This window comes from Octopus bimaculoides, chromosome 1 (assembly GCF_046866305.1).
Source record: "Octopus bimaculoides isolate indiv1 chromosome 1, ASM4686630v1, whole genome shotgun sequence".
Lineage (NCBI taxonomy): Eukaryota > Metazoa > Mollusca > Cephalopoda > Octopoda > Octopodidae > Octopus > Octopus bimaculoides.
The window spans coordinates 18,809,360-18,821,859 of NC_142928.1; the positions used below are offsets into that span (position 1 = coordinate 18,809,360).

Genomic DNA, 12,500 nt, shown 5'->3' on the forward strand with positions numbered 1-12,500 from the left:
AAACCTATTTGAAAATGATACCAGGCTTACCATCCCTACAGGGAGTGCAAAAAATCGTGTTAACTGGAATGACTCATGTACTGAGAAGAGCATTATCGCTGTGAAAACAACATCAATTCATGAATTTATTTATTTATTAATTTTTTTTTTAAATACATATTTTACCTGTGAATTTGCGTGTGTAAACTGGGAATGCATACAATGAGTTTCTCTGCCCTAGGTGTACAGAAAACACTCGGCGAGAAATGGAAGAAAATTTGAAGAAAGAAGAAAAAAAAGACAACATAATAATAATAATAATAACTATCATAATTGTACATCACTCAAATCAGATGAATCCAATAATGGAAAAGTAATGTTTCAAATCAGTCCAAAAATGTTTCTACACTCATTTTCGATGATTAAGTTTTTCAGGAGGATGTTCAAAATGTTTTCATTGACCCCACCAAAATTTGAGGGTGTCTGTTTCTGAACCTATGGTCTTAATCAGTCAGCTGACACTACAATTAATCAATGAGTAGCTACTATTTAATCTCAGGTCACCACTGCTCAAACAGATGTCTGATTATAAGAATTCCAGCAATGAGCAACCCATCTTCTTCATCATCATCGTCATCATCATCGTTTAACGTCCGCTTTCCATGCTAGCACGGGTTGGACGATTTGACTGAGGACTGGTGAACCAGATGGCTACACCAGGCTCCAATCTGATTTGGCAGAGTTTCTGCGGCTGGATGCCCTTCCTAACGCCAACCACTCTGAGAGTGTAGTGGGTGCTTTTACATGCCACCGGCATGAGGGCCATTCAGGCGGTACTGGCAATGGCCATGCTCAAAATGGTGTATTTTACATGCCACCTGCACAGTCCAGTGGCACTGGCAACCGATCTCGCTTGAGTGACTTTTCACGTACCACCAGCACAAATGCCAGGAAGGCGATGCTGGTAACAATCATGTCAAATCTTTTGTTCAGGACTACATTGTTCAATGTATTTGAAGGCACATGGCTTACTTTTTAGGGCATTAGGTTCACGGTTGTAAGGTCATGAATTCAATTCCTGGTGACGTGTTGTGTCCTTGAGCAAGACACTTTATTTCCCATTGCTCCAGTCCACTCAGCTGGCAAAAATGAATTTAGTCTGTAATTCAAAGGGCTAATCTTATCACATTCTGTGTCATGCTTAGTCTCCCTGAGAACTACATTAAGGGTACAAGTGTCTGTGGAATGCTCAGCCACTTGCATGTTAATTTCACGAGCAGGCCGTTCTGTTGATCAGATCACCTGGAACCCTTGTCACCATAACTGATGAAATGCTTGTTTATTTGATGTATCTTTCCATTTTTTAGTTTGGACATGCATGATCTGAGGGAGATTTGGTTCCTATTTCTACCAGGTCAATTGACTAGATAGATGTACTGTCATTGGTTTGTCAACCAATCACTTAACTGTTTTAGTAAGGTTCTAACCAACTGGACAATATCTCAATTCTTTATATCTTACCCCTGCAACTTTGAATTATCCTTGCTAACAACATTCAACACTTTCAGCTGCATTTAATCAAGCAGTACATAGGTACAATGAGTATGTGCATTTCACCACTTACAACAGTGGGAGTACTGTATAATTAACAAATGCTTTGCTACTTTGTATTCCTGAGTTCAGTTTCTACCATGGCGAGGATCTTAGAAAGTAGCATTTGAATCAAATAACAACCCCCAAAGATAAATGGAATACAACCAACTGAACCTTTTCATGACACACAGCATAAAGGTGGAGTAATCAGTGGAGGTCTCACACACAATAAGCCAACAGCATTTCATATCAAGTATTCAGTGGAATAGAGAACATATTCTTATTCTTTTGATCTTGTTCATTTTACAAGTTATTACCAGCACCAGCACCACCAAGACCACGACAATGATGATGACGACGACGATGATGATGACCACCACCACCACCACCACCACCACGACAATGACGATGACGACGATGATGACCACCACCACCACCAAGACCACAACAATGATGATGACAATGATCGCCACCACCACCGCTGCCGCCGCTGCCGCCGCTGCCACCGTCTCGACCACCACCTCCACCACCGCCACGACCACCACCTCCACCACCACCACCACTACCACCTCCACCACCATTATCAGCAACAGCAACAGCATTATTTTATTGTTATTATTATTACTGTTGTTTATTATTATTATCATTACTACTATTGCTATGGTTGTTGTGTTGCAATTATTATTATTATTATTATTGTTGGTTGTTTTTGTTATTGTTGCTGCTGCTGCTGTTGTTGTTATTGTTGTTGTTGTTAGCACTATTATTATTATTAAAATGAAACTCGTTGCAGACAGACACATCAAAGTGGGCTGAAATCAATCTGAAACTTATCGAGAGCAAAATAGAAAAGGACAAAGTTGTACCAGAGAGTGAAAATTTGTGTGAACTTCTGAACAAAGTCATAGGCCATTGCACACCAGTTGGAACAATCACCTGTTTCCTGAAGACATTTGGCATTGATTATTATAGTCATGTCTCACTAACTATTGACAGCCATGTAAGAAACATTTTTAAGTATCAAATTTATCATTGACTTAACCATTTATCGATAATAAGCATGTACAGTCATCATATCAGCTCATCCTTATCACAGTAACCATAATAATAATAATTGTTGAAATTATTAAGAGATGATTGATGAAAGTATTAATTTTCTCTTGAGTGAGTGCAGTAAGCTAGCACAAAAAGAAGATAAACACAGGTGAGACTGTGAAAGTAAATGAGTGCCTTGGGATGTCAGCTTAGTGTGCAGCTTCAAAACAACAGGAAAGTGGTATGAATACAAAGCAAATCAGAGGCTGTGAGAGAGAATAAGAATTACAGGTCCCCATGGGACTTCCCCATGGGACTTCCCCATGGGACTTCCCCATGGGACTTCCCCATGGGACTTCCCCATGGGACTTCCCCATGGGACTTCCCCATAAAGACTGACTATACTATTGAAGTAAAAAGACCAGTTATGATTACAGAAAACAAAATAGTGTAAGATTAGAGACTTTGCAGCACCCTATGATGACAGAATTGAATCATTAGGCAGCGAGCTGGCAGAATTGTTAGCACGCCGGGTGAAATGCTTAGCGGTATTTCATCTGCCGTTACATTCTGAGTTCAATTTCCGCCGAGGCCGACTTTGCCTTTCATCCTTTCGGGGTCGATTAAATAAGTACCAGTTACGCACTGGGGTCAATGTAACCGACTTAATCCCTTTGTCTGTCCTTGTTTGTCCCCTCTATGTTTAGCCCCTTGTGGGCAATAAAGAAATAAGAAACGTTAGCACACCGGGCGAAATGCTTAGCGGTATTTCATCTGTCTTTACGTTCTGAGTTCAAATTCCGCTGAGGTCGACTTTGCCTTTCATCCTTTTGGGGTCGATAAACTAAGTACCAGTTGCGTAATGGGGTTGATCTAATTGGCTCACACACTCCCCCAAAATTTCAGGCTTTGTGCCTAGAGTAGAAAAGAATAATGTAATGCATCAATAATGTTTCATTCTAAACTTTTCTCTGATTTGTCCAATTCAAATCTTTTATTTGCTTTCTTCTTAAAGTGAATTTTATGCCAATTCCACTACTGAAACCAGGTACTATCTATAGGAGTGTTTCTAGTTGTTTATCATCTGCATTCATCCTTATATAATATCCATATGTAAAAGATGGTTTATTGTTTTTAATGTATTTGTATCCAGGTCCAGCCTGGCTTAGCACATTGGTGAGTTAATGCCAGACAGAAAAGATAGAATAATTACATAAAGACTGCATCATTGGCTTGCATTTTGGTGGCTGTCATTATTGTTTAACCCTGGGCCAAACCTCATTGAGCAGACTGATGATCAAAAGCTTTCAGCTGAAATTATCTGGCTTTAGTAAGGGTATTTAAAATTACATCATCCATTGTAATCTTTGATTATTTAAAATGGTAGGGTGGAAAATAAGGGAGATTTGACTGTTATTTCTAGTGAGTCAGATCACCATATAAAGGTTCCTTTGTTGGCTCAGTGCACGGTGTTTATATTGACTGCTGTTGCTGTGTATAATGGGAATGATAGTGATGATGATGATGATGAGGGATACACTATTGCAAGACAATTATTATTTGATTAATGGTTAAACTATTGTCACAATCAATCAAATTCTTCATGTTTGTTTTTCTCTAGATTTCCAAGAAAGCAAAACAACTGATGCTTGAAATGGACAAATATCAGAAGAAATATTACCGAATCTCAGCCAATATCACGACAAGTTCTAAAGTATCTCTGCGACTGTATATCACTTTACGGAAGTTATGTAACATAATGAAAGGCAATTTTAGCCAAAGGTACTGCCAGAGAATTTCATGATTGCATGTAAAATCTGTTTCACAACTATCTTTCTTGGGTTCACTCCCACTACATGGAACCTTGGGCAAGTACCTTCTACTATAGCACTGAACTGACCAATGCCTAGTGCAGGAGTTTTCAACCATTTTTATCTATAGACACCTTTGATTACTATTTTATTTGGGTGAACCTCCATGGTCATTCGATGTTTAAAAACTACCCACCGAGGTCAACTTTGCCTTTCATCCTTTCAGAGTTGATAAATTAAGTACCAGTTGTATACTGGGGTTGAGCTAATCGACTGCTCCCCTGCCTCCTCAAAAATTTCGGGCCTTGTACCTAGAGTAGAAAAGAAGGTTTAAAAACTAAATTTTATAGATATTTCTATTTCTTTCAAAATTCCTATTTCGTTTTCCCACATTAGATTGTCCCACTCCTGCTAACATGAAAGACAGACATTAAATGATGATGATGATGATGATGATAGCTTGTGTAGGTTGAATTATGTAAGATGCTAGAGAAAGAAATCTTCTTTCTTGCAATATATACCACTCTCTTACTTGTTTCAGTCATTTGACTGTGGCCATATTGGAGCACCACCTTTAGTCGAGCAAATCGACCCTGGGACATATTTTTTGTAAGCCAAGTACTTATTCTATCGGTCCCTTTTGCCGAACCGCTAAGTTACGGGGACATAAACACACCAGCATCGGTTGTTAAGCAATGCTGGGGGGGACAAACACAGACACACAAACATGCATACACACATATATATACATATATACGACGAGCTTCTTTCAGTTTCCGTCTATCAAATCCACTCACAAGGCTTTGGTTGGCCCGTGGCTATAGTAGAAGACACTGGCCCAGGATGCCACACGGTGGGACTGAACCTGGAACCATGTGGTTGGTAAGCAAGCTACTTACCACACAGCCACTCCTGCACCAGGGGCACTTAGAATACTGTTGTGCATCCCTAGTTTATTGCTTTATTTGTGTGGACCCTGCCAAAATCTTATGTGGACCCTCAGGGGCCATATGCATCCTGGTTGAGAACCACTGGCCTAGTGAGTAGATTTGATGTATGGAAATTGAAAGAAGCCTGTTATGTGTGTGTGTGTGTGTATACATAAATGCACTGCATGGCACCTTGGGCAAGTGTCTTCTACTATAGCCTCAGGGTGACCAAAGCCTTGTGAATGGATTTGGTAGACGGAAACTGAAAGAAGCCTGTCATATATATGTGTGTGTATATATATATATATATATATATATACATACATATATATGTATGCATGTATGTGTGTGTGTATATGTTTGTGTGTCTGTGTTTGTCCCCCCAACATCGCTTGACAACTGATGCGGGTGTGTTTACGTCCCCCGTAACTAGTGGTTCGGCAAAAGATACTGATAGAATAAGTACTAGGCTTACAAAGAATGTCCTGGGGTTGATTTGCTCGACTAAAGATGGTGCTCCAGCATGGCCACAGTCAAATGACTGAAGCAAGTAAAAGAATAAAAGAATATATATATATATATGTGTGTGTGTGTAGATATAGATATTATGTATGTTTTCATATGTAGATGTGTCTTTATATGTCCTTCATCTTGCAGAGAACAGTTCTTGTTAGTCATTGCCAATTATCAAAAATGGTTTCTGGAATCCTTGATCCACTGGCTGATGACGTTCAAAGTAGAATGCCAGAGTAGAATGTCCAAAGCACTAGAGATGGATAAAGACGTAAGTTATCTCTTGTGTTTCATTTAGTCAGTGATGTAACTAGTCCTACATGTTTAACCTGGTTTCCGGTGCAAATTTTCTAATGTGCTTATAACTTACCTGATGTGTTTAGTTTAGACACCCTGGTGCAAATTATAGGATGTGTTTATGAGTTACCTTATGAGTTTAGCTTAAACTATGCTATATGCTAATAAATTTTTGACATATTACTGGCAACTGGCTCAATTAATAAATAATTGATGCATTAAATAGAGTGTGTCTCATGGTTTATTTTTTTAACATTTGATTTAAATTTCAGCTTTTAGCCAACACCTTGTCAGCATTTGAACTCAATTAAATATAGTGGAGAATTATTTTCGACTGTAAAGCTTGGTACAGTCTTCTGGCTCACCAGCTCCTGTCAAACCTTCCAACCCATGCCAGATGGAAAGCAGACATTAAATGATGATTGATGTTTTTTATAAATCTCTTTGTGGACATGAAAGGAGGAATTGGTCTGATGGGTTTTCATCCTTTATGGGAACTTTTTCAGGAATGAGTATTTGTCTGTAAATGTCAACAGAGACTTTGTATTTATAGCCACTAGAATTAAGAGCCTCATTAAACTGAAAAGTTTGATTTTCATAAATAATTCATTACTGGCTGCTAATTAAATTACTAAATTACTGACACATTAAGCAGTGTATAATTGATACTATAATTTTACCTTAAAGTAAATTAAAATTTTTAACCAATACAGTATGTCTGAGTAATAGTAATTTAATTTATAATTTAAAACTATAGAGTTTCTGATATGTTTGGCTTACTTTGCAATACATATTCACAAATGTATTTAGCACATTTCCAGATATAAGGATGTCTCATGTGATTATTATGGACTGTGATGTCAGTTGCCTGATGTGTGTAACTTAGTCTGAAGTGCAGATTATTCCTTAATGTAAATCATCTAACGTGCTTGGGTGAGGCCCTGGTGTGAGATGTCTGTTATGTCCGTGATGTAGTTTGTCTTTGTCTCAGACATGAGATGCTTCATGTGTTCAGTTTAATCTGTGATATAAATTGAGTTATGTGCTTACCTTGATCTTTGGTTACAATTTCTCATCTGTTTAGATTAATCTCCAGTGTAAGCTGCTGGATATATTTAGTTGAGTCTGCGATGTAAGTCGTCTAATATATTTAGCTTTGTCTCTGGTGTTTGCCACAATACATTTGCAGTATTCATGGAGTTGCAGGGGTTGCCAGATATTGGTTAAGCATAACTCTACAAATCTGTCTTATGTTCCATTGCTCTGTATTTTCTGTAGGGGTTTACTAATTTAGACCTTTTTTAACGCTCAATAAAATAGCCTAACAAAGCAACAGGGTTTATTATTATAGTGAGCAGAGTTTGTGCTGATCCACTCCCACTCTCTCATCTCTCAAACTTGTATTGGTCAGGATGCAGGATTTGTACGAAGTTACCTTCTCTTAGATGAGGAGCTAAAGAACTGGAGGGCCTCATCTGTCCCAGGTCCATTAGGGTGTCTGTAAGTGACCTTCTAGAAGTATTTCCATGACATGCTAAATAATTCATAACTAGGATCCTATCAGGTGCTACGACACCTGGTTAGAGTAGGCCTGGAGATAATAGTGGCTTAGAGTTGGTTCCACACTCCCTAAAACCATGGAACTCTCAAACCAGGGTCCCACAATCAAATGCAGTTTAAAGGACCCAGGACGATCAATCTTGTGTATTTGAAATAAACTGTTCTATAATATCTAATGCTTTAAATGATGTGTTTAGTGTTAGACAGCAGTTTTAACCTAATGTAGTGCCAAACAGTTGTACGATATCAGATGTGTTTATTGTTGAAATATTCATTAACATATGATGTGTTTAGTATTAGATTATCGAATGATATCTAATGGAGGTGGTAGTGTTCGACTGTTGTGTGATATTTGATATGTTTAGAAGTGTGATATCTGATATGGTTTGTCACAGGTTGCCCTATGACATCTGATGCATTCAGTGCTAGATTGAGTTACGAAGAGTTTGACATCATAATTTACATGCCAAGAGCAATTAGTTAAGAGGTTTTTCTTTCAGTAGCAGGTACAGGAGATGTGAATCAGTATGAAATACACTGATGAAGTTTGGCAGAAATAATGATTTAAAACATCTCAGTGTGTTTCAACAAGGGCATATTATGATGCCATTGTTATTATTATAGAGAAGTCTTGAAGTTGAAGTGATATCAAATATAGTAAAGAGGTTTTTTGAAACTGGAGACAATAAAAAGGCTTCAAAAATCTGACAATAAATTTATTGGTCATAAATATCAAATAATATTTGTCATATATTAACATCAATGAAATCAATAATAAATAAAACAAATATATAATAATCACTAAAGATTACCGATTCTAAAACAGTTTTCCATTTCCAGTGCTGTAAACAAATCTAATTAACATATTTTATTTCCTACCTGATTATTGCAAATGTCATACTGTATTATATTTTCTGCGAGTGATATCTAGAAAAGGCTTCTAGAAAATGTCAGTAACAAACAGATAATACTATTCAGAAAGTCTGAAAAAAAAAAGTAAAAGAAAAAATGCAACAATTATGTTTTCAGTTTGATATTTTCCATTTTTTGTTATATCTATTTGTCTGTGTTAGTATGGGTTAGAATGTTCTACAAATCTTTGTCGTCATCACCATCGTTGTTGTTGTTGTCATTGTTGTCATTGTCATTGGTATCGACATCAGCAGTGTTGGTGTTGCCATTGCTACCACCACCACCACCACCACCACCACCACCTCCACCGCCACCACCACCACCACCACCACCATCACCACCACCATCATCATCATGATCATCATCTTTTAGCACCCATCTTTCTTGCCTGCCTGATCTGAGGATCTGACAAGTCCAAGGGCTGTACTCCACTGTCTACTTTGGCATGGTTCCTATGGCTGGGTGCCTTCCCTAATGCCAGTCACTTTACAGCATATGTTGAGTAGTGCTTTGTTTGTGTTACCAGCACTAGTGAGGTCACAATGCAGCTTACAAGACTAAGATCCCTGTTGACTGAGAGGGACTAAAATAGAGAGGGCGGCAGCTTTATACTAGGATATGAGAGGGTTGAAGTATGAGAAGGGCCAGAACTGAGCAGGTTTCTTGCTGCTGAGTTACTCACATTATTGTTGAGTCAAAAGTTTTGCAATATTTTGGTAACTTATGGCTCTGAGCTGGCAGAAACATTATCATGCCAGGTGAAATGCTTAGCGGTATTTCATCTGTCTTTATGTTCTGAGTTCAAATTCCACCGAGGTCGACTTTGCCTTTCATCCTTTCAGGGTTGATAAATTAAATACCAGTTGCATACTGGGGTCGATCTAATCAATGGCCCCCTCCCCCAAAATTTCAAGCTTTGTGCCTAGAGTAGAAAGGAATATTTTGGTAACTTATTTACTTCATTCCTCATGTTACACACGAAATAAAAAAACAGCCTAGCATTCAAAGTAGGGGGCCATCATGGGGCACCATCTGAAGCCACCTTTCTGCCAGCTCTTTGATCCTATGATGATGCCTTGAAGGCACTTGGCTTTGTGGTTAGGGTGTTGGACTCATGATCCATAAGATTGCAATTTCGATTCCTGGACCGAGCAATGCGTTGTGTTTTTGAGCAAAACACTTCATTTCATGTGGCTCCAGTCCTCCCAGCTGGAAAAAATGAGCAACCCTGCAATGAACCAGCATTCCATCCAGGTGGGGAATTTATATGCCATGAAACCGGAGAACCAGCCTTCATGAGTTGGCATGACCCAAGAAGGTAACTTTACTTTTACCTTTTACACTGATACCAGTTCTTGACTTTTGGGGTGAAGAACTCCTTCACTGGAGCTTCCACTACTTCTTGGTTGATGAAGTATCATGAGCGCAAGAAGTGAACCATGGATCAGAACAGGTAACAATCTGAGGGAGCTGGTGTGACATGAATTTGATTCGCTAAAGTTCCTGGAGTTTATTCCAGTGGTATGAGATCTTATGTCGTTCTATATTTAAGAGATGAGGAATTCTGTACATTATTTACATTATTTACATTTGACGGATATTTGTCTACTAACCTCAAGATTCCGAGTTCGATTCCAAGCAGTGACCTGAATACAAATAATAATAATAACAACAACATCGAAAAATACCTTAGGAATGAGAACCCAGGTTCGAAATTTCCCCAAGACACCTGAAGAAGGCTGGAGGATATATCAGCCGAATTGTTGTGTTAACAACAAACAAGATAAGGAAAAATATCCGTCGAATGTAAATAATGTAAATAATAACAATAATAATTATAACATCGAAAAATACCTTAGGAATGAGAACTAAAGGTGGTGCTCCAGCATGGCCACAGTCAAATGACTGAGAACTAAAGGTGGTGCTCCAGCATGGCCACAGTCAAATAACTGAAACAAGTAAAAGAGTAAAGAATCAAAGGGCCTAAGAGTCAACCTGGCTAAAACCAAAGTCCTACTAAGTAGGAAAGTAAACAAAACACAAACCCCTTCAGGTAGATGGCCCTGCTCGATCTGTAGAAAAGGTGTAGGTAGAAACTCTATAAGATGTACCCAGTGTAAGCTATGGACACATAAGAGGTGCAGCAATATCAAAGGAAGGTTAACTAGGAAGTTAGTTTTTGTATGTAGCAGATGTTCAGGAGCTATAAACACTGTAAATGTACAGAAAACAACTTCTGCCACATTCCAGGGAGAAAAACTAGATGTAGTTGATAGCTTCCACTACCTAGGTGACCAAGTTAGTAGTGGGGGAGGGTGCACTGAAAGTGTAGCTGCTAGAATAAGAATAGCCTGGGCAAAGTTCAGAGAACTCTTACCTCTGCTGGTGACAAGGGGCCTCTCACTCAGAGTAAAAGCAGACTGTGTGACGCATGTGTACGAACAGCCATGATTCATGGCAGTGAAACATGGGCCATAACTGCTGAGGACATGTGTAGGCTCACAAGGAATGAAGCCAGTATGCTCCACTGGATGTGTAATGTCAGTGTGCATACTAGACAGAGTGAAAGTACCTTGAGAGAAAAGCTGAACATTAGAAGCATCAGTTGTGGTGTGCAAGAGAGACGATTACGCTGGTATGGACATGTGGTGAGAATGGATGAGGATAGCTGTGTGAAAAAGTGCCACACCCAAACAGTTGAGGGAACCCGTGGAAGAGGTAGGCCCAGGAAGATCTGGGCTGAGGTGGTGAGGCAAGACCTTCGAACATTGGGCCTCACCGAGGCGATGACTTCTGACTGAGACCTTTGGAAATATGCTGTGCGTGAGAAGACCCGGTAAGCCAAGTGAGACCTAAATTCAAGGCCTCTGCCAGGGGTGTAGCCAGCCCACTTATGCGTACCTTTCCTTCATTGGACACTAAACTCTGCTTGCGAAGACTTTTTGAAGCAAGTGAAATCGAAATCGAACTAAATTCAACGACTGGCACCCATGCCAACGTCGTCTCCTTCATTGGACATGAAACTTAGCTTGCGAAGACCTGTTGGGGCAAGCGAAAGTGAAATCGTGATGGTATCTGTGCCCAGCGTCGCCTTCCTGGCACTTGTACCAGTGGCATGTGTAAAGACATTCGAGCGAGATCGTTGCCAGTGCTGCTGGACTGGCTCCTGTGCAGGTGGCACATAAAATACACCATTTTGAGCGTGGGCGTTGCCAGTGCCGCCTGACTGGCCTTAGTGCTGGTGGCACGTAAAAGCACCTACTACACTCTCGGAGTGGTTGGCGTTAGGAAGGGCATCCAGCTGTAGAAACTCTGCCAAATCAGATTGGAGCCTTGTGTAGCCATCTGGTTCACCAGTCCTCTGTCAAATCGTCCAACCCATGCTAGCATGGAAAGCGGATGTTAAACGATGATGATGATGATGATGATGATATATATATATATATATATATATATATATATATATGTAAATATATATGTATATGAATTGAATATTGAATCTCACGACCCCGTGCAGGGGTATTTGTACCTGATATTCCTGCTGTGTGTGCAGACAACGCAACACAGCTAAATGAAGACATCCACTCTTGGTAATTCAGTCGTATACTTTCTATAGTATTTCCAAAGCGCAGATTCCAAGTTAGGTGAATAAAATATGAATGAGTAACAAAGATGTACAGGTGTCAATTCGTTATGGCCATTTCAAGCGCCTCCTTTAATTGATTCATGGAAACATTACATCATTTGAAAGAAACAGTTTCTTTCAAATGAGGTAATGTTTTCATTAACCAATTAAGGGAGTCACTTAAAATGGCCATAATGAATTGACACCTGTACATCTGTGTTACTCATTCATATAGATATATGTAAA

The 12,500-nt window shown here is 39.2% G+C and overlaps 1 protein-coding gene across 4 annotated transcripts in view; it reads left to right on the forward strand.

Moving 5' to 3' along the window:
- Positions 1-12,500, forward strand: part of LOC106867686 (protein unc-13 homolog D) — a 467,325-nt gene that overhangs the window by 303,924 nt on the left and 150,901 nt on the right. For all 4 annotated transcript variants that reach the window (XM_089348935.1, XM_089348927.1, XM_089348922.1 and 1 more), the window contains 3 exons: positions 2,366-2,572; positions 4,229-4,389; positions 6,005-6,131. In XM_089348935.1, the coding sequence (XP_089205061.1) occupies positions 2,366-2,572; positions 4,229-4,389; positions 6,005-6,131 (495 nt within the window). The remainder of the gene's footprint in view (positions 1-2,365; positions 2,573-4,228; positions 4,390-6,004; positions 6,132-12,500) is intronic.